General features: G+C 33.6%; 1 protein-coding gene across 1 annotated transcript; it reads left to right on the forward strand.

Moving 5' to 3' along the window:
- Positions 1-1071: 1071 nt before the first annotated feature.
- LOC123670325 (protein limb expression 1 homolog) lies at positions 1072-20786 on the forward strand. The gene is made up of 4 exons (XM_045603828.1): positions 1072-1257; positions 19564-19751; positions 19938-20134; positions 20361-20786. Exons 1-4 carry the CDS (start codon positions 1110-1112, stop codon positions 20728-20730), a joined length of 903 nt encoding a protein of 300 aa, XP_045459784.1. The 5' UTR covers positions 1072-1109; the 3' UTR covers positions 20731-20786.
- Positions 20787-22580: the final 1794 nt, after the last annotated feature.

Raw genomic sequence — 22580 nt, forward strand, 5'->3', positions numbered from 1 at the left:
CGAGAACTACTCAACCGGCCTTAATGAAATTTTACACTGAAGACTTAAACGAAGGATTTTAGTTTTTTTTTTCAATTACAACTATTTAAAAAAAATACCGCGAACCTTTAGCCAAATTTTTTATTTTTTCGTAAGAATTTTGCTAAAAATCTAATTTTCAGTGAGCCGTACGCTTGTTTTCCGATCTAGTAATATAAAAAAAGGAGTTCTGCTGTCAACGCGGACGCACCTTTTTTTCCGAGGGCTTGCCGGAAATGACGTCAAAATGGCAGTCTTTTATTTTTTTCAAAAATTTAAGTAATTCGTTATTAAATGTGCATATTTTAAACAATAATAAGTTTGAATTAAATATTAAATTTTTTATATAAATTTTTTTTAATTAAAAATAGGTCATTTTTCTCAGAGGAAGATAATGTGACCCCTTATATAAACATATTTTTAATTTATTTATTTAGTATTGTTTAAAAAATACAAAAATACTATATAATCGCAAGGTTTATTAAAAATTGTCAATTGTCGAATAAAGTTTTATTTTTATTATTTTTCTTATTGAAATCTATTCATTTAGAAAATTATACGGTTAAATAATATCAAAACAGCTTTACACAATACACTCTGGCTACTTAAGAAAAAATAAAGAAAAATATAATCTACTTTAGTACACGTCATCTGTATAAGTTCTAATTAATACATGGCGCGTTGATGTCTTTTATAAACGCCTTGACTGCATCTACTAATGACAACAATGTTCTCGAACAAATTAAGCGATATGATTAATATTATTGCGACGCTACCAACTTTTTATTAAAATAATACAAGTTTTGCAAATTACAAAAAGTTTTTTTGCGAGCTCGCCGTCAGTCTCAGTCCGAAATTTCAGTTCATTTACACTTAATTTCCGTCCGTCTACGGCCGAGTTCCATGACAGCGGCGATATCGACGGGAGACAATAAATCCGGTTCTGCAGCCGCTGCAATTAAACTAGTGTCGCGACGGGTTCGCGACCGTGCGAAAGTGAAGCCGGGAGTTTGAGGAAGAGGAGAGACGAGGGAGTGAGCGAGAAGCAGAGTGAGAGGCACCGAGCCTGAGGTCGGTTGTGCGCCGGAGAGATGTCGGTCCTCAGTGTGCGCGCAGCCGCCAGCGCAGACGCACGCGCTGGCAGACCGTGCGATGTCGTAGCCCCCATGGTGTACCCTGAGGCGTCCCGCTGGGGAGCGCCCGACTCGCTAGCGCCCCTCTACGATGACGTCTACCGAGGTCAGCACTGCAAGTACCGCGAATTGCATCCTTTGTTCTAAGCCTGTATTTATATCTGTCACTGCTGTAGTAACTAATGACTCTCTTCTATATGTAGATTGTTATTTACACAGTATTTATTTTCTAACAAAACATATGTAATATTATTGGTTTACATTTACTAAATACACCTCTTACTCATAACAATAACATGTATTAAGCCGTTTCTTTTGCATGATCATTGTATTAAATTAAAACCAAAAGTGCAATGTAGAGCTCTGATTTATTTACTAAAATATCTCTCTACTTTTTAGTAATGTTAAAACCCAAAGTTTCATTAAAATATATCTGAAAAAGCATTTATTAATAGTGAAGTGTAAAAAATCAATACCAAGTAAATTTTTGTGTTCGTCGAAAATTTTATTGAAATTGAATTCTGATAAGAGAACTAATTCGCAAGTAGTCGTATTTCCGTGATTACTATAACTGGAGAACTTGTTTCGGATCTATCATTTGAACATGCAAATTTGTAATTGGAAGGAACAGATTAGCGATTGGCACAAGTTGACCGATTACATAGGTTAAGTGGCGTTAACTGAGGTCAGTTACTCGGTGGGTGACCGTTAATGTTTGATCGCCATTGATCCAATTCTCGCGTCATCAGTTCCGGTTATTATAGAAAGCTCGAATGTGAACTAGATTTAAAATCGTTTTTATATATTATTGATTTCTACAACTTTGATTATGTTATATTAATATTACTGTGATTCGACGAAGACAGTTATGAAATGTTATTTATATTGCAGTATTTTATAATAGAATATCCATCAATATTGGAAGCTTATAACGGCGTTATCTTAAGTTCTCAAGGCTCTATTCATATGCAAAAAAGCTTTCGGAATTCTGTTAATGTCATTTTAATTTAAGGTTAAAGATCTTAATTTTTTTTTCTCATTTAAATTTAGAGATTATCTGCCTGTTATTAGATATAATATTATATTTAAATAAGATTGATTTAAAATTCCGAAAAAAAAAAGTGTTCGATAAATTTAAGTCTTATAATTGCAATATTATACACTTCCACAGAAATTTTATCTTGATGTCGCCTAGTTTTTTTCCTTCAAAAACTATGTAAAAGCTATAAGAAAAACCAAGTCTTATATATTCTAAACATACGCAGATATAGGTGAACATATTTATATGAATATGTGTACAAGCGCGGAATTATTAAATTGTATTGAAGATGCATAATCTACATATGTAAATAAGGTATGTAATACATGTCCTCCTGTTTCTGCCAAGTGATATTGAAAGATAACATTTTCATTTTCTGCTTTGTTAATTATTTTATATGGTACTGAACAGACAAGTTTTTTAATCCATTTCTTGTCATAAAATATATTTAAAAAAAAAATCCTCTGCGATTTATGCAAAATAAGAATTTTGCGCGCTGCGTCCAATCGATATTTTAATAAGTTATCGAATCGTTTGAAAGGCCGCCTTTTATGAAATATTGGTCGTTGATGAAAATTTAATAACGTGGCTTAACGCGTCGCAAAACGTTGCTATGAATTTTAAGCAACCGTTCAATTAGATAAGGCCTTTGAATATTAGCGACTATTAACATTTTAGAATACTTTAAAAGGCTATCATTATTTACCTTTACCATAAATATCTTTTATGCATCAAACATCAGATAAAAAAATACGACATATAATGTATTGTTTACTAACTCGATATACGTATTACGTCTTCATCGCTTACCAGAAACTAATCACCACTTGCACACTACGTATTATACATACATATTTGATGGATTATAATAAGCTGTCTGGTTACGACATTAAAGAATATAGCCACCCCCTCTCTTCCCGTGGGTGACGTAAGAGGCGACTAAGGGATAACACAGTTCCACTACCACCTTGGAACTTAAAAAGCTAACCGATGGCGGGATAACAATCCAACTGCTGGCTTTGAAATAAACAGGCCGAAGACGGACAGCAGCGTCTTCGGTGCGACAAAGCCAGCCCTGCGGTCACCAACCCTCCTGCCTAGCGTGGTGACTATGGGCAAAATACCTATGTCCAGTAGTGGACTGCGAAAGGCTGCTGTGATGATAATGATGTGATGAAGCCGCGCGAATTGCCTATTTTATTATTATAACGGTAAGTGTGTCTCATTGTGTAAAATGTCGTCATCACAACTTGTGTGCGTTGAACAAATCCACAGTTAAATCTTAAAACCGTGAAAACAAAGACAGCTCGCTAGCTTATTTATTATTAGATATTCTTGGAAATTTAATGCTTATTTAATGCCACCCCTTCTCTTCCCGTGGGTGTCGTAAGAGGCGACTAAGGGATAACAAGGTTCCACAACCACCTTGGAACTTAAGAAGCCGACCGATGGCGGGATAACCATCCAACTGCTGGCTTTGAAATACACAGGCCGAAGACGGGCAGCAGCGTCTTCGGTGCGACAAAGCCAGTACTGCGGTCACCAACCCGCCTGCCCAGCGTGGTGACTATGGCAAAACACATGAGTTCACGTTATTTTTGGCGTAAACTTGTGGAGGCCTATGTCCAGCAGTGGACTGTATAGGCTGTAATGTAACTAAGTTGTTTTTCTGTCGTTTCCCGAAACAATTGTGTAGTGTATAAGTGTTAAATAAACCTTTTTGCTAACCAATTCTTTTTCACTGTAAAAATAAGCGTGTGCTACTATAAATATGCTACAATATGTGGTATGTTCCACATAAATACTATATACAATTTAGCCTGCAACATCCCACTGCTGGACACAGACCTCATTCTCCATGTAGGAGAAGGACTTTTTTAAATTATTTATTTTTAGTAAATTAATGAGTTGCATAAAATTCGTAAGCTTTATGGTAAGGTACCAATTATTGTCATCTTATATCTTATATTATTATCGGATTTATTATCATCATTCCATTTAATAATGAAACGGTTTATGTTAACCCGAGACGCGCATTACCCAGTACTCAACACCAATTAAAGTTTAAATGTTTCTGTATAACTATTAAGATTGGTCACTAAAATGTGTAATAATCTAAACATTATTGTGAAAGACCGTTGCAATTGCTTATAAGTGATTGCGTTAAATTATTGTAATTCATAAAGTTATCATCATTATTACAGCCTATACAGTCCACTGCTGGACATAGGCCTCCACAAGTTTACGCCAAAAATAACGTGAACTCATGTGTTTTGCCCATAGTCACCACGCTGGGCAGGCGGGTTGGTGACCGCAGTACTGGCTTTGTCGCACCGAAGACGCTGCTGCCCGTCTTCGGCCTGTGTATTTCAAAGCCAGCAGTTGGATGGTTATCCCGCCATCGGTCGGCTTCTTAAGTTCCAAGGTGGTTGTGGAACCTTGTTATCCCTTAGTCGCCTCTTACGACACCCACGGGAAGAGAGGGGGTGGCTAAATTATTAAGTGCAGTAGCCACACAGCACCTAAAGTTATATCGTTCTATAATAAAATATCGCAACACTAACGGATGTTTATTTATATAATGGAAATATTATATTTTTTATGGCTCTCGATTATTGTAAAAACTTTCTAATACGTTTTATTTACTACCCCTTTTATTTGATGAAAATTTTATAGCATTTTTTATTCTTAGTTCTAGAAAACAACAAGATTGACTGTACTTCCGGATACGTGTGTATAAAGCTTAAGAAATTCACGAAATTAACGCGCGATGTTGCATTACTAATTAATTCGTTTCTCACATGAACTAAAGGATTACTGAGATTAAGTATCTTACGTTCGGATCCGTTATGTTCCGTTTATGCTCGCTTTGATGCAATATTATTTGTGATAAATCTTAAGTTCGTAAATTTTTTATAATTGGCGCACGCTTCAGCCTGTAATCGCTTCAGCCTGTAATATCCCACTACTGGGCACAGGCCTCTTTCCCCATGTAGGAGAAGGATCAGAGCTTAATCCACCACGCTGCTCCAATGCGGGTTGGCGGATATATTCCCTACTATGAGTAACGATCGCTATCAGGTGTACATGATAACAACCGGGACCGACGGCTTAACGTGCTCTCCGAGGTACGGTGGGGAGACCCACAAGGACTGCAAAAATACCCAGACCACGGCAAACACCTGTATGGCCAATATACAATTGGCACACTTAATTCATTTATTCATTCAGATTAATGTCTAACTGTCAAACTTAGCAGTGCCTGTTCAGGTATCACTTTGGCCTATCGCAGTCTACTGCTAGACATAGGCCTTCACATGTTCGCGTCAAAAATGGTGCGAACTCATGTGTTTTGCCCATAGTCGCTGGGCAGGCGGACTGGTTACCGCAAGGCTAGCTTTGTCGCACCGAAGACGCCGCTGCCCGTCTTCGGCCTGTATATTTCAAAGCCAGCTGTTGGATTGTTGTCCCGCCATCGGTCGGCTTTTAAAGTTCCAAGGTGGCAGCAGAACTGTGCTTTTCAGATATAAAGCTTAATATAAGTGTAGTAACTATGTTTCCATTATAGACATTAATAAAGAAGTTTCGAAGTAAATATTTAACATCTTTGCTGTAAACGGATTACAGCTGCATTTAAGTAATTACATTTCCTTTCTGTTATAAATTTTGTTTGTAGAAATGCAAATGAGTAAATATCGGTGGAATCACGTTTTACGTATAAATAAATTACCTATTGGTGATCAGCGGACAGTTTGGCGGGATTTATGTGGTATGTAAAAGTAGAGGACATTACACGTACATTTTACTTTCCAATTATTTCCATTTGTTAATGAAGTGTGAATGTGAGGTATTATATTTTCTTCTATGCTATTTTTTTTTAATTTCATCTTACTAGTATTATTACTTACCAGTCTTAATAGAATCTTCAGTTTATATTTGTAAAAAAAATTGTATTGTTTATTTGTCCAATAATTCTAATATTATTTATCATTGCCACATCTATCTTTATCATTATCAAAATTTCGCGATTTAAATCAAAAACTAAAATCTCTTGTAAAGTAAAGTTTAAAAAAAAATATAATATTGTATAGCCTTTTGTTGCTCGCACTATCTTGTACTTTTATATATACATATATATATATATATATATATATATATATATAAAGTCAATTTTCTTAATTTGAACTTGACATTATCACTTAAGAATTATTATTAGTTCCTTTTGAAAAAAAAAGTAAACAGCTTCTATCTGACGAAAGATTTTGGGCTATGTAGCATCATCCAACAACTTAGAAGAGCGAATGTGTAAGTTATAAATGTCAATTAGTATGCATGTTGAAAATCTACATGGGTTCTTATACAATTATATTGATTGACTTACAGTGTTTCCTATATTTTAGTTCTTCCAAAGTTTTTCCAATATTTTACTTTTAAAGCTTGGTATGTCTAATAGCTTAATTCAAGTTTTGGAAAAGCAGTAATTCATAAAAATCCTTATACCTTATCTGAGTATTTACACTAATCACTGTCTTATTTAGCAATCGTAATAACCATAACATACTGTATCATAACAAATTTTTCAAATACTTAACCAAAGGTCTGTTAGTTGTTTCTCAGTCTTGTAGTCATTAGTTGTTAGACACCGCTACCCCACAGACGTATAATTAAATTACGTTTAAACGACGTCTCTGATGCCTTAGTATTTGTAAACAGTCAACTCAATACGTTCGTATATCTCGAGGCTATTTTTAGAAGCGTCTGACTCACCGTACAGTTGTATCTATAATATTTATATGATAGACAGCAGCCGTGCGTTTATTGTCTGCATGTATGAGTGTAACTGGCTTTGTGGTTTTTAGTTCTGTGTGTAGTTTTGAGATATGTATGTAGATTGACATATTAATATTGATATACTCTGTAAAATAAACGGTTTAGCGAAACTGAACATATTAGGATCAATGCGGCAAAGTCCGTTTCTGTTTCAAACAGGTATTTTTGTATACAGAAGTATTTGTTTCTTATCTAAATTGATTGCTGGTCACCGTGTTCGGATCATGCAAAGCCGCCAGTTTATCGTTACTCATACGATTACTAAAGAAGTTGTCCTCCAGCCCTTACTGGAGCAGCGTTTCCGATACTTCTATATATGAAAAGGCCCAGCAGTAATATATTAGATATTTAATCATCATCATCGTCACTTCAGCCTATCGCAGTCCACTGCTGGATATGGGTCTCCACAAGTTCGCGTCAAAAATGGCGTGAACTCGTGTGTTTTGCCCATAGTCACCACGCTGGGCAGGCGGGTTGGTGACCGTAGGGCTGAGTTTTGTCGCATCGAAGACGCTACTGCCCGTCTTCGGCCTGTGTATTTCAAAACCAGCAGTTGGATGGTCATCCTGTCATCGTTTGACTTCTTAAGTTCCAGGGTGGTAGTGGAACTATGTTATCTCTTACAACACCAACTTCACAGCATTAATGATATTTAATGAGACTGTTTAACTCTGTTATAATGCTGAAAAATGAGTTGCCATTAAATTGTTCAGACTTTTTTCTGATCGAGTTTTATTAATTTTAATATTCCTTACGAGTTCTTAACTAGTGCAGTGCGTGTTACTAAGTCACCATTAAAAAACCTACAATTTTTTGTCAAATCGACTTGTTACAAAAACTAATACTTTTGACTTTTTTTATTTCCACGACGAAGACAAATGTTAAATAAATAATTAAATTTAGATCGCAGCCGCTGATAACTAGTTCACGGAATAAATATGTGTTATCGGTTACTCACACCGATCTAAAGTTCATTCAATGTATTATATCATTTTATCTTACAAGTTCTTCGAAGAAAAATATTCAGTTTTTATACATTAATTACGTCGAATCTGATTAATATTTCATTTGCTGATTTATATTATTTCGCTATTTATCTGGTAATCTTTGTATATAATATATAACTGTAGTGAGCTAATTCTGTTCATTGAATATTTTTTTTACATTATATTTTTTGATTTTTAGTTTTTTTACTATTTGTCTGTATGGATGCGTAAATTTGATTAAACAACAGGCTGATTTTGACAGATTAATTTTTAATATAAAAATCTGTTAGTTTCTCTCAGTCTTTTTTCATTCTTTAAAGCAAGTTTGTTAAGAAACGTTACGATGTGTACAGTAATGTAGTGATTCAATAGTAATTCGAAATAAAAGAAACCCGACAAGTATGTTCGTCTGCCAAAAATTGATACGAATAAAATGTGAGAAATAAGTAATTAGCCTTTTACATTATATTAATTTAAATTCAAAGTATCTATACTTCATAATATAAAGCTGAAAGTTTGTTTGTTTGTGTAAACGTATTAATCTCAGGAACTGATTGCTCAAATCGAAAAACTCTCTTTGTGCTGGATAGCCCATTTATCGAGGAAAACTAAAGGCTATTTGTTTTGCCTAAATTAACGCGTTTGAAACCGTAGAGCGAAGCTAGTTGAAAATAAACATGTTAAAATTATATGATAAATTTTTTTGCTAATCGAAACCTCCAATAATTCAAAGATTTGCTGTAAAGCGCGAGGGGTCGCTATATCGACTTGCATAAACTTGTCGGGTATCGGCCGCGGCCGACTGTGTGGGCGACTGCGCGATAATGTGTTCTTGTTCGGTTTTATTTGCAAGCCATTTATATACCGGGTGTAAGATTCAAGTATTTTATTATAGAATAGAGACAGAGAACAACCTATGAATGATAAACTTGTTATGATTGGTCTATTTTATTGGAATTCACTCTTTGATAAAATAATAAATAATACTTTAAAAAACACGCTTTTATACATAAACCAAACTAAAAAGGAATAATCTTATCAAATTAGTATATTGTCATAGGTACTCGATAAGTCAACTACGTTTCAATGAAATCTGAACGTTTAATGTGGATTAAAATGAAGTCCAAAGGAGTCGGTTACAAACATTTTTATGTTAGATACAAACATACAGGTGAAGCTAACAATAAAAAAACAGCGTGTAAAAATATAAGGCGCGCGGTATAAATAATTGTGTTTGCTCGCAAACGAAAAAAAAAACCGACTTCAATTACATCGACGAGTAATACAACGTAGAACGACGAAAAAATGGTCAAGTAACAACGTATTATCAAAGATTACTCAAAAATTAGTTATTAGACCTCGATGAAATTTAAATGTGACCACATGATAAACATCGGCTTTCGATTAAATTAAAAATCATTAAAATCGGTACACCTAATAAAAAGTTATTGCGGATTTTCAAGAAGTTCTCTCGATTTCTCTGGAATCCCATCATCAGATCCTGGTTTCCTTATCATGGTACTAAACTTGGGATATCTCCTTTCCAACAAAAAAAGAATTATCAAAATCGGTACATACAGTAGAAAGTTATGCGGTATAATAGAACGTAGGTCGACGAAAAAAGCGTCAAGTAAAAACGCATTATTAGATATAGCTCAAAAAGTAGTTGTTAGATCTCAAATAAATTTAAATGGGACCAATTGGCACACACCACCTTTCGATTAAAAGAAAATTTGTCGAAATCGCTCCACCCAGTCAAAAGTTCTGATGTAACATATATAAAAAAAAAAAAAAAATACAGTCGAATTGAGAACCTCCTCCTTTTTTGGAAGTCGGTTAAAAACTATGGAGCTTTGCGGTGCTTTAAGCTATTTACGTAAGATATAGGTATAATAGTATTCTAGAATTTACTGGTGGTATACGGTTATAAAGCGTCAATTTATGTTTCGATTTTAGTTTTATTGTTTTGATTAATTATAATTTGATTCATTTAACAGAATATTTTAATTTTTAAGGACCAAACTCCACACATGTTTTGGAGCCGATACTAATATTTTTAATCGACTTCAAAAAAGGAAGAGGATTTTAATTTGACTGTATTATTTTTAATGTGTACCTCAGAACTTTTAATTAGGCGGTCCGATTTTGGTTATTTTTGTACTCGAAAACTGTTTTGTAAGTCCATTTAAATTTAATTGATATTTAAGTACTAATAATGCGTATTTATTTGACTACTTTTTGTCTACGTTGTATTACTCGTCGATGTAATTGAAGCCGGTCTTTTTTCGTTTGTGAACAAAGACAATTATTTATTATATTGCCATTTTTTGTGGTTAGTATATTATTATTTAAATATTATAAAAAATATCTATAATATAGCCTTACGACCATCAAAATCATTATTAAATAATAATATAATATTAAAATATGGTATTCACACTTTCAGTTTGATGTTAAGTACTGATATAACATTAATTAAAAACAACTGAAAGTTACTGAACAACGTCGAATCACTAGTGATAGACCCACGTGACAAACTGTGTCAACATTTTTTACTAGAAATTTTCTTCTATTAGAATATATGGCTAGTCATGTACCAAATTAGTGTGTCACTCACTCACTCAGTCATTTCAGCCTATCGCAGTCCACTGCTGGATATAGGCGTCCACAAGTAAGCGCCAAAAATGGCGTGAACTCATGTGTGTTGCCCATAGTCGCACCGAAGACGCTGCCTCAAGTCTTCGGCCTGTGTATTTCAAAGCCAGCAGTTGGATGTTTATTGTTGTATGTTGGCTTTATAAGTTCCAAGGTGGTAGTGGAACTGTGTTATGCCTTAGTCGACTCTTACGACACCCACGGAAATAGAGGGGGTGCCTATATTCTTTATTGCCGTAGCCACACAGCTAAATTAGTGTGTATGTATAAATTACTGTACAAGATGGTTATAACTCCCAACTTAACGCGGAACAAGCTACATTGAGGACAAAATACAGTGTTGTATATCCGTGATGTAATCGATATAATTAATCTTTGACAACGTACCTTCTACTTTAGGCGCAAAACTGTTCGACAAGAGATAGCTATCTTCGACGCGAGGTCAGTTATTACGTGTTTTGTACAACATATTATTGGTATGCGGTGAGAAGTAAGCCTGGCAGGACCTGTTATAATTTACATTTTTAAAAAGTGTATTTTTATATTCTCTGGCATTACTATTATTTTGATAACCAAATTAATCTTTTATTATGTAACATTGAAGTACCTATTGCATTTAGGTATAGTTTGTTCTTATGTAATTTAACTTATTGACAATTATATTATATATATAAAGTAAGAAATAAATATTAGTTCAGTTCTAAAAACTGTGTATTTTTTAGTAAATTGTAGCTAATTTTAATATTTCGTTACGAAAGATATATTCAATAAAACTCAATACATATGACATTAAATATTAGCAAATCAATTTCAAAGACTTTATCTAAAGAAACTTCAAACAGATAAAACGTTTGAACAGAACGGAATATTAAATCGAACAGGGCTCCAACCACGAGGTTTTCATTTGAATATTTTTAAACTTTTCATGAATGTTTTATTTCAAAGGATTCTTTTCAAAAATGTTTTCGGCTATACAGCGTTAATGTATATATTTACTTTATTTATATTTTTTGTACAAAAGGGATTTTATGAATACTTTGATGAACTCGATTTTTTAAAATAATTTGTATATTCAATGATGTAATATAATATAAACGTAAACATTCTTTAGTTATAGAGAAATAAAAAAATATATATACAAATTCGTGAAAATTAGATTTTTAAATATATATTGTCTTGTGTATATGTTTTCATTATATAGAAAAATTAGAATAAATGAAAATTAAACAATGAGTATATAAGCTCGTGATTTTGATTTAATATTATTATATATATACTTATATTTAGACTAGCTGACCCCGCAAACTTTGTTTTGCCATATATTTTTTAAACCTTCTCAATCCCCCCCCCCCTTATAACTTAGGGGAATGAAAAATAGATGTTGGCCGATTCTCAGACCTACCCGATGTGCACACAAAATTTAATGAGAATCGGTCAAGCTGTTTCTAGAACTAGAATAATATTATATTAACTAGTCAAAGTTGTTAAGAGGACGTCAATGAATGACAAATGGATCTTAATCGAAAGATTGAATCAAATTATTCATCATCATCATCATCATTTCAGCCTATTGCAGTCCACTGCTGGACATAGGCCTCCACAAGTTCCCGCCAAAAATGGCGTGAACTTATGTGTGTTCCCATAGTCACCACGCTGGGCAGGCGGGTTGTGTTAGCTTTGTCGCACCGAAGACGGTGCTGCCCGTCTTCGGCCTGTGTATTTCAAAGCCAGCAGTTAGATGGTTATCCCGCCATCGGTCGGCTTATTAAGTTCCAAGGTAGTAGTGGAACTTTGTTATCCCTTAGTCGTCTCTTACGACACCCACGGGCAGAGAGGGGGGGTGTTTATATTCTTTATTGCAGTAATCACACAGCTAGTAACAATTTTAAGATAAGCATATCAAATTAGACATCGTTAATTAATTTCGAAGAGATTTTTGTCTAAACGTGAGACACTTCCAGAGAAATATTATTCAACGAAATTTAGTGGAACCGAAACACCCTCCTATCACATTACTCAATATAATAGGTATATTTATTATCAACAATTGAAAGAAACCGATACGCAGTCTTTAAAAAGAAGTACCGGAAACTTAATTATCTTTTTTTTTCATACAAATATAAGGGTTTACTCTCGAACATTGTAACAAGGTCACAATATTGTCACTGCTCCAGTATAGAATAAGTTTTATTTACCTATGTTTTTGTTCATATTAATTGGCTATTGTTTCTGAACATACTACTGTATCGATAACTACGTCTGTTGCACACAAAAAAGATGAAAAAAAGGATTTATTTTGTTATTCGATTTATAAAAAAACGGCAACACGAAATCGTCCCGTAGTAGAGGAAGACGGCTGCTGCCTCATCGACGCTCGAATCCATTGAGAAGTACGTTATTGATGATTCGATACACACAGGGAGACGTGCGGAAAATATAAATTTTCGATCTTACCGCTCATTCTATAAAATCGGCACGATATTGGCACGACAGGATAGTGTTATCGACAGAATGACTTATGCGTGTGTATGGATCCTATTCACTTTATTATTTTATTTTTATTTTAGGAAACAAACAATACAATAATACAAAGAAAAAAAAACTTTATCTCATTTTTGTCTCATTCCTTCTCTCTCTCTCTCTCTCTCTTACTTTCTGTCACTTACTTTCTTTCTATATAGTAAACAACTATCGTAGACTATATTTTATGTAAATATTGCATATAAAATTCGTATATTAAATTGTAATCAAAACCAATCGTCAAAATTACTTTAACTAACAAAATGTACAGTCAAGATTTTATAGCTTGCAATTGATATAATTGTGTTTGCTCGCAAACGAATCGATCGACAAGTAATAAAACGTAGGTAGTCGACAGAATAATCAATTAAGTACGCCTTATTAGGGATAACTAAAAAATTACGCGTCAGGTCTATTCAAATAGAGTTAACACGGCAAGCACAAGTTTTCAATTAAAAAAGAATCATTAAAAATTAAGTACACGCAGTAAAAATTTATTTGGTAACACACATTAAAAAAATAAGGAAATTGAGAACATCCTCCTTTTTTGAGTTCAGTTAAAACAGGTTGAATTTTATTGATTACGTCACCATTTGAACTATGAATTATCTTGATAGGCTATAAATTAACATGCTCCGATAAATCGCAGCGAACAGAAGTATATAATATTCACGTGTAAAATCGCAAGGGACGCCTATTGTGTAATAATATTTTAACACAGATAGATACGAGTATATCCTATGGGAACAGGATGATATAGAGGCTTTTATGAACAATATTCTTAAAAAAATCATAAAGATTTGTTAAAATATTATAATCCGATGAGGGTATATTCAATTTTAAGAGTTTTTAATATTGTATTGTTGTACACAAAGTAATTCACATATTAATATTATTATTTAAAACATGATTAATAGCAGTTACATATAATATGATATATATAAGTTATGTAAATTTTCGTATATACTATATAATAAATTTGTATTTAAATTATTAGAATACCATTTTAACATTATTTTTTTTCTATAATAGAAAGAAGTTCGATGTAAAAAGATTTTTTTCTATGAAAACAAAATTTTTACTGTGCAATTTGATAGATTAAATTATTGAATATTTTTAAAATAATTTAATACAATTCTCAATATTTTTTCATATAAAATACCAAGACAAATTTCGGTGATCGATTTTCAGCAATTTGATTCGTTACTCACCGATGCGAAATCGAATTTAAATTTTGACTATTTCTATGTTGTTTTTAACTTTTTTTAATAAAAATAAATAGTCGTGGCTCTCATGTAAATAGTATTACATGTCGCATCAGCCTGTAATATCCCACAGCTGGGCGTAGGCCTCTTTCCCCATGTAAGAGAAGGATCAGAGCTTAATCCACCATGCTGCTCATTGCGGTTTAGCGGATATATTCCCTACTATGAGTAACGATCGCTATCTGGAGTACACGATAACAACTGGGACCGACAGCTTAAGGTGCTCTCCGTGGCACGGTGGGGAAACCCACAAAGACTAACCACCAGGCTGGAAATAAATATTGGTATAAACACAATTATCCACTCCGAGCGTTAATCGAACCCGCGACCGTCGGTGTTGAGACACCGCCGACATGGCATACGAACCATTACACCAGAGCGATCATCATAAGTATAATTGTATTTGTTCAAAACCGATTTTAATTTACATAGACAAAAAATACAACGCGCGTAGTCGAAATAATATTAACTAAGCACTCGTCTCGAATTTTAATTGGGCCACATGACAAGCGCCGGCTAAATAATGAAAATAAAGATCAACCGTCAAAATTGGTACACCCCGTAAGAAGTTACGAGGTAATACACATAAAAAAATACAGTCGAATTGAGAACCTCCTCCTTTTTTAAAGTTTATAAGTAAAATAGTAGATACATCTTTATATCTTGTTGTATTTTACAAACAGAAAATAGTACCTGCCATACTTGTATATTATATATATCTTTTTTAGTCAAATCTTCAAAAATAGTACTTTTCAAATACGAGAATAAAACAAAGTGAATACATGTCACAAAAGAGAATATTTGTCCATCAAAGTATGGTAATGGTATACGAATAGCTTTCAATATCTTATTATTTTATTAAATGGCGTTGTAGGCATTATACAGTCTGCAATGTAGTGCTATTGTATTCGAGTTTGAGAAATATGGAAACGATATCATTTCGTTGAAATGTACACACAGCGAACAGTTTGTAATAGGGCTCTGTTTGCGTATGCTTCAAACACCATTGTTATGTATTACTGTCGGATGGAATCTCTTTTGTTGTAATAAAAATCGGTCTAGCCGTTTCGGGGGAGTATTTTAACTAAACTTGTGACACGTGAATTTTATATATAAGATATATCATATACTTCTACAATGAGTACACAAACAAGTTTGCACACAGTAAAAGTTATTGATGAGTATCATATTTATTTTTAGAAAAACATGTCATACGCCACTTTTAAATCAATTACAATTTAAAAAAAAAACAACTGAAAGCTAGTTAAATTAAAATAAAACCTAATCAAATTAATATAATAAGCATAAATCTCTTCTTTGCGTTTATATACAATAAAAATAAGTTTTAAATATCTTAGTTTTGTGCCAGGTATAAATTTTTTTTCATAAAATAATACCTTTGTAATTACTTAACAGTTATTCTCACGAATAGAATAAATATAAAAATTAAGAGTTAAAAGCTCAACGCAGTAAAAATCACCAGGGACGCATAATTACGTGTAATTAAGTGAAAAAACCAAAGTACCAAGTAGACCAAGTACGTTACAGTTTTATAACATGGATGTTGAGGTAATTGCAAATATTTTCAGGATTTTGTTGTTCTAATTCATTATTATTAATTATATGGCATAATTATTAAACAATAATACACGGAAATTTAGCTATGAATAAATAATAAATTTTTAAATACCTACTAAATAGTAAAGTAAATTATTCCTTTCGTCAATAATTAAGCTTTAAAAAATCATACATTATATTTGTCAATTACATAGAATTGCGTGATAAAATATACTAAACCTTATCCCTGGTGATAAATAACATACGACACGTATATTACAATTAATATTTAGAATGAGATTTTACTCGACTTGTAGTGAACAGAACTTTCTACTTTGCGAAACTTGAGAGCATTCTCGGTTTCGTGCGAAGTGTCTTGTTATACCTACATATTGAACATAGTAGCAGAATTGAAGACATATATAATAATATTAACATTAACAGCGAAAGTAACTCTCGCTATCTCTTCCTTAAAATGTGTAAATAAATCGATGAAAACCTACTGTCGCATTTTATTATTTGCAGAGAAACAAGCTTATTAACAATTTTAAAGCTATTTAAGCTTTAAAACGTGACAAATAATTTTAATACTTAAAATTTCTAAGCAATACTTTATTTGAAGTTTATTTATAAAATAAAGTTTTATCCTTTATTCTGAGAAGAGGATATCGTATAATTATAGCTTTGCGGTCCATAGAATGGAATCCAAATCCAATGAAATTCAATTTCCTGGAATGAAACCGCAAGACAGGGCTGATATCAAGTTATTATTTCTAACATTTTTCCAATACAATAAGAATTTGATATAACGAATTTCAGCAAATAAAATAGTAACTTGTTCTTTTTTTAATTATTGCTCCGTTACTAGAATGAGGATTATTATATATTTATTTATTTCCTAAAATACTCAAAAAAAAAGTTATCACTGGTATATAACACTTAAGAGAGCGACATAATACAGGCTAAATGTTTGTTATTATGCGTCACAGTATAAAAAAAACATAATAAAAAACAATAACATGCGACAAATGATGTACATATATTCCAAAAGTGTTTATATTGCAACTCAAATGCATAGTTTTATTTTTAAAAAGTTAAAACTGTCAAGTTAAGTTGCCAGTCACGTAGACATGACAGTACAGCCGTCGTACTTTGGGTTCTATTTAAAAGAGATTTAGTGATTGTTGAGAATTCTGTTCACTACAATTCAAGGGAAAGACTTTCTGAAATTGTAAAATATATTCGGTGTTATTTATTACTGGAAATATATTTTAGTTTCCATAGTGGATCATGTGAATTTATAAAAGATTCTATATTATTTTAGTAAAGACAAATTTTTTCCCGTTTGGTTGTCAAAATAATATATATATTTTTTGTATTTATGCGATAAATCGACTGTTTAAATAAAAAAAAAAATAATAATAATACGAATCCTAAAGATTAGGATATGCACGACGCAAAAATGCTAAATATTTTGAAACAAAAAGGTTACGCTATACATGCAAACTTATTTAGACTTTTCAAAAGCTTAAATAACATATCTTATAGTAATTTATAGATTGTAACTTTTTTGACCTAATGATATACATAATTAGAGTTCAAAAAAAAAACAAGCAGAAAAAATAAATTATTTTGAATAATTTATTAAAACTTGTAATATTAGGCGTTTATTATACGTATAGAAAGCACACCTCTCCGATATATCAATGTACGTATGTCCATATATATTCTTCTTCTTCTATATAATAATACGTGAAGCAAAAATTTTGTACCCCTGTTTACGAAAATTACGCGGACGGAGGAGTATGAAATTTCGCACACTTATAGTTTGTATTGTGAAGGAGTGCAGAATGCTAATATTTTTTTATTGTACATTCAAAAAACATTAAATCAATAAAAACACACACTACTATGTATTTGACCCACACACTCACATGCATAAATACTCTTTTGTTTATCATTATACAAGCATGTGCTGTGTGGCTATGGCACTAAATAATTTAGCCACCCCCTCTCTTCCCGTGGGTGTCGTAAGAGGCGACTAAGGGATAACAAGGTTCCACAACCACCTTGGAACTTAAGAAGCCGACCGATGGCGGGATATCCATCCAACTGCTGGCTTTGAAATACACAGGCCGAAGACGGGCAGCAGCGTCTTCGGTGCGACAAAGCCAGTACTGCGGTCACCAACCCGCCTGCCCAGCGTGGTGACTATGGGCAAAACACATGAGTTCACGTTATTTTTGGCGTAAACTTATGGAGGCCTATGTCCAGCAGTGGACTGTATAGACTGTAATGATGATACAAGTATAGTCTTTGACCACAGAACCTTAATAATGTTCAAAATTATAATTAAAATTTATTATGGTCGAATTTCGACCACTAGTAATGTATAAATATTTGATATATGTATTTTATAGTTAATATCATACAATTCCCGATACTACGTGTTAACTCAAACCACTACAACAAAGCAAATGACGTGGTTAATGTTGCAATCAGTTCCATAATGAGAGCTTTATAATTAACAATTAAAACAGATAGTTAGATATGCAGTTTGTGAGTTCTACGTTAACAGAACATTGATGTTCGATTTGAGAAACTAACATTGCCTTGAAATTCATTTATGTCCTTTCTATTATAGCTGTTCTGCGATAGTTTTTGTTAATGAGAATTTTAGAAACAATGTATGGATATCAATTATTCTTATTTTAGAAAAGTTTTGACAGAATTGCAATGAAATTTGATTCGTTAATAAATAAGTTTTCGGAAAATACATAGGATGTAGTGTTTATACCCCTTATTTACCATAAGATCAGACGAGTCTTTTTTTGGTAAGAGATTACCGTAGCTTGTAGACGGCTGCAACACCAGAAGCATCGCAAGCGCGTTGCCGACCCAATCCCCAATCCCCCCAGGAGCTCTGGTCACCTTACTCACCAACAGGAACACAGTACTGCTTGAAAACAGTATTATTTTGCTGTGATCTTCTGTAAGGTCGAGGTACTACCCCAGTCGGGCTGCTCCATAATTTGAGCAGGAAATTCCTGCTGTGCCCTACCTCAGCTAAAGTTCCTCAGTTAGTCACGGAGGAAAACCGCAAAGCAAAGCTAGTAAAATGGCATTGTCGGGTAAACTTTTTTAAAGTGTACATAAAAAATTTCTTTATTAGAATAAAAGTTACAAATTATTATAAAAATAGAAAATATAAAGAATTTATTTAATACAAATAAGAACAAAAGGCACCCAGTAATAATACGAATTCGATATTTATTACTTAATTATTGTCTGAGTGTGTAATAATGAAGAAATTTCTTATTTAGATAATAAATAATAATTAAGGCGTTAGTAAGAAGATTATGTAGGTCAAATTCACCAATTGCTTTGGGCCATTGCGGTGAACAAAATATTTATTGGGCTTATTCTCACTAACTTATTTCTGAAAGATAATTGTTAGTAATTAGTTGTGTTTTGTGTTTGTATAATAATCAATATTCATAAAATGTCACTAAAACGGAAGTTTTTTTTATAGTATGTTCAAATGTTTGTTTTTGTCACAGCGGACGGGGTTCTCTCTACCGTGAACGTAGTGGAGGCGCTGCAGGAGTTTTGGCAGGTGAAGGCATCGAGGAACGGAGGCGCGGGAAGCGGTGGCGCGCTCGTCATATACGAGTCCGTGCCCGCCGCGCATCCGCCCTACGTCTGCTATGTCACGCTACCGGGAGGCGCCTGCTTCGGCAGCTATCAGGTACTTATGCTATTATAGAACTATCGAGAAGCAATAAAGATACAAATAAGAGTAGGCAATTTGACTTTTAGATCACTTTTCTATACTGATATTACTAATCATTAGATAAACCTTATATTATTTTAATAAAAGTAGCATGTTGTTTGGTTCTACACTGTGTTTAATATGTTTTTAATTTTATTCAAGCATAATTGTCCTACAAAAGCTGAGGCGCGACGGAGCGCGGCAAAGATCGCGCTCATGAACAGCGTGTTTAACGATCACGAGTCGCGCCGCATATCGGAGCACTTCATCGAGAAGGCGGTGGCGGAGGCGAGAGCGTCGTTCGCTGGGGACACCGCCTCCCCTCACCAGGATCCCAGTGCAGGAATAGCTGCTTTTAGGTACCTACAAATTCATATGAAACCTGTTATATTATTTGCATTACTGAATTTCATCATCATAATTATTAGCATATTATAGTCTACTTCTCAACGTTAGCCTTCCAGAGTACGCCACAAGACCCGATGACCCGCTTTAGCCATTTAGTCACTACCAACTACCCTCTTTAAATGGTGGGTCTATCATACTTGCTGTTACTGTATTTAATACATATATCATTGTCCGCAGATTTATGCTGGAAGCAAACAAGGGTCGTACGATGCTCGAATTCCAGGAACTGATGACGGTGTTTCAGCTGTTACACTGGAACGGTTCGTTAAGGGCAATGCGCGAGCGGCAGTGCTCGCGGCAGGAGGTAGTCGCGCACTACTCGGCTCGAGCGCTAGACGACGCGATGCGGGAGCAAATGGCGCGTGAGTGGGCTTCGAGGGAGCGGGAGGCGGCCGCGACGGGTGGTGGAGTGATTCGGAGCGAGCTCGCGCGGGCGGAGCGAGAACTCCGTGCCGCTAGGGTCGCGGCCCGCGAGCTGCGCTTCCCCAAGGAAAAACGAGACATCCTCCTACTGGCTGCACGCCTCGCGCCCCCGCAGCAACAGTGATCTCACCGCGCGATTATATTTGTTATTTAAGTATAGTTATATAGTGTAAGAATAAATTGTCTTTCATTTATCACTTACCCAATCCTGTTTACCCGTTTATTGATTAAATTAATTAAACCACAATCAGAATAAACGAATTTATTTATTTTTAAATCAAATTTAAGGGCTTTATCGCTAGAGCGATTATGTCGCCCTGGTTAGGAGACTTAGATTAATTATGACATATTCACAACTTAAGTTCTCTTATCCACTAACTTATATAACATTCGGGTCAAGTCTGAGAGTAGGTCAGCCAGAATACTATTACATCTTCCCAACTAATTAATAAAAGAACATCTATCTCCGATGTCCTTGTTCCGGGCAAATGCCATCAATATGTGGTAGAAGTCATCAACAACATTACAGAAGTTGAATTTATTTTCGATTAAACATAAAGTGTTTATCAATTCATGAAAGGAAAGTTTAAGCTGTTGTGAATAGAATTATTGATAGGGGTTAACGCTTGCCAAAGTTTTTTAATGCAGATAGTCATTAAATATTTAAAACGAAAAGTTTGTTTAAGCGCAACTCGACAACAAATGAAGTTAAATTGGTAAAGTTGGCTACAAAGGCCGGGGGTTCGACGAGCGCGATGCGGCTATCATTCTGCGAGCGTTATCAGAATGGATCTATTCACTATTCCTAAACACCATCTGCGAACAATAAATCCTTCGCACGTGAATTTATCTGAGAACCTTCGTGCAACTGTTGGCTTTTGCTTGTAGCTTCTTATCTATTCGAAATAAGGCAAGATTACAATTGTTATTTATATTAAAATTACGTACCAAAACAAGGAATGCATTAAAAACAGAAAATTAAGAAGAAGTTCCATTCTGAAAATTAAATACTAGAAATATGTATTTAGAAAAGAGGTTTTTTTTAACGTAGTAACATATTTCAATACATTAGTTTACAACACACTTTTTCAAATAGAACCTGCAAAATTACGCACTATAACAAACTATCCATTAAGACATACGTAAGACAATTTGGTCAATTAGATTTCCATAACACTAACTAAGGTCGAGTTTACTTAATTGGAAATGGAAATTGAATTTGCCGTCGCTTCGAATCTATTGACCTATTGAAATTGAATATGGCCTACTATTTATTAATTTATAGGTTTTTGTAAAATTTCTATATATTCCGTTTATTGATTTTATTTACTTAGGTAAAAACATTATTTAAGGTTTTATATAAGTAAATTAATATTAAAAAAATTGTTTTTTGTTATGTTTAATTGGGTTTATATGTCTCCTTAATAACCTTATTTTAATCGTAAGACGTTTAAGTTAGTTAAGATGTTATCCCACATGTTTATCTGCCCCATAAGCATTGGGTATATTTAGAGCGGAATTCACAACTTACATAATATAAATATAAGATTTCTTGTAACTACAAACATAAGGATAGTAACTCTTCTCACAGCCAAGAGGTGAAATTTACAATTTCTTAAAAAAAATATTGTGTTTCTTTAATGAGAGCAACTAACTTTTCATACGAACTTTAAAACGACCTCTGTTACCTATTGTTTTACAAAATATGTCTTACTATCACTGTTGATTTATATAGTTGCTAAAAAAATTATAGGGAATCAAAAGGGATCCTATTACGTAATCGAAAGCCATCAAACAGAAATGATTAAATAAATAAACAAATAAGTATGATTAACACACGCACGATCGACGGCTTGTAATAAAATTCTATTCAATATATTTCTTATAAATATACTCAAAGTCGGCTAATATAGCAACAATTTATTTAGTAGATGACGAGGCCACTACAAACTCTGGTAACAAACTTGTTCACGC

This window comes from Melitaea cinxia, chromosome 1 (genome assembly GCF_905220565.1).
Source record: "Melitaea cinxia chromosome 1, ilMelCinx1.1, whole genome shotgun sequence".
NCBI lineage: Eukaryota > Metazoa > Arthropoda > Insecta > Lepidoptera > Nymphalidae > Melitaea > Melitaea cinxia.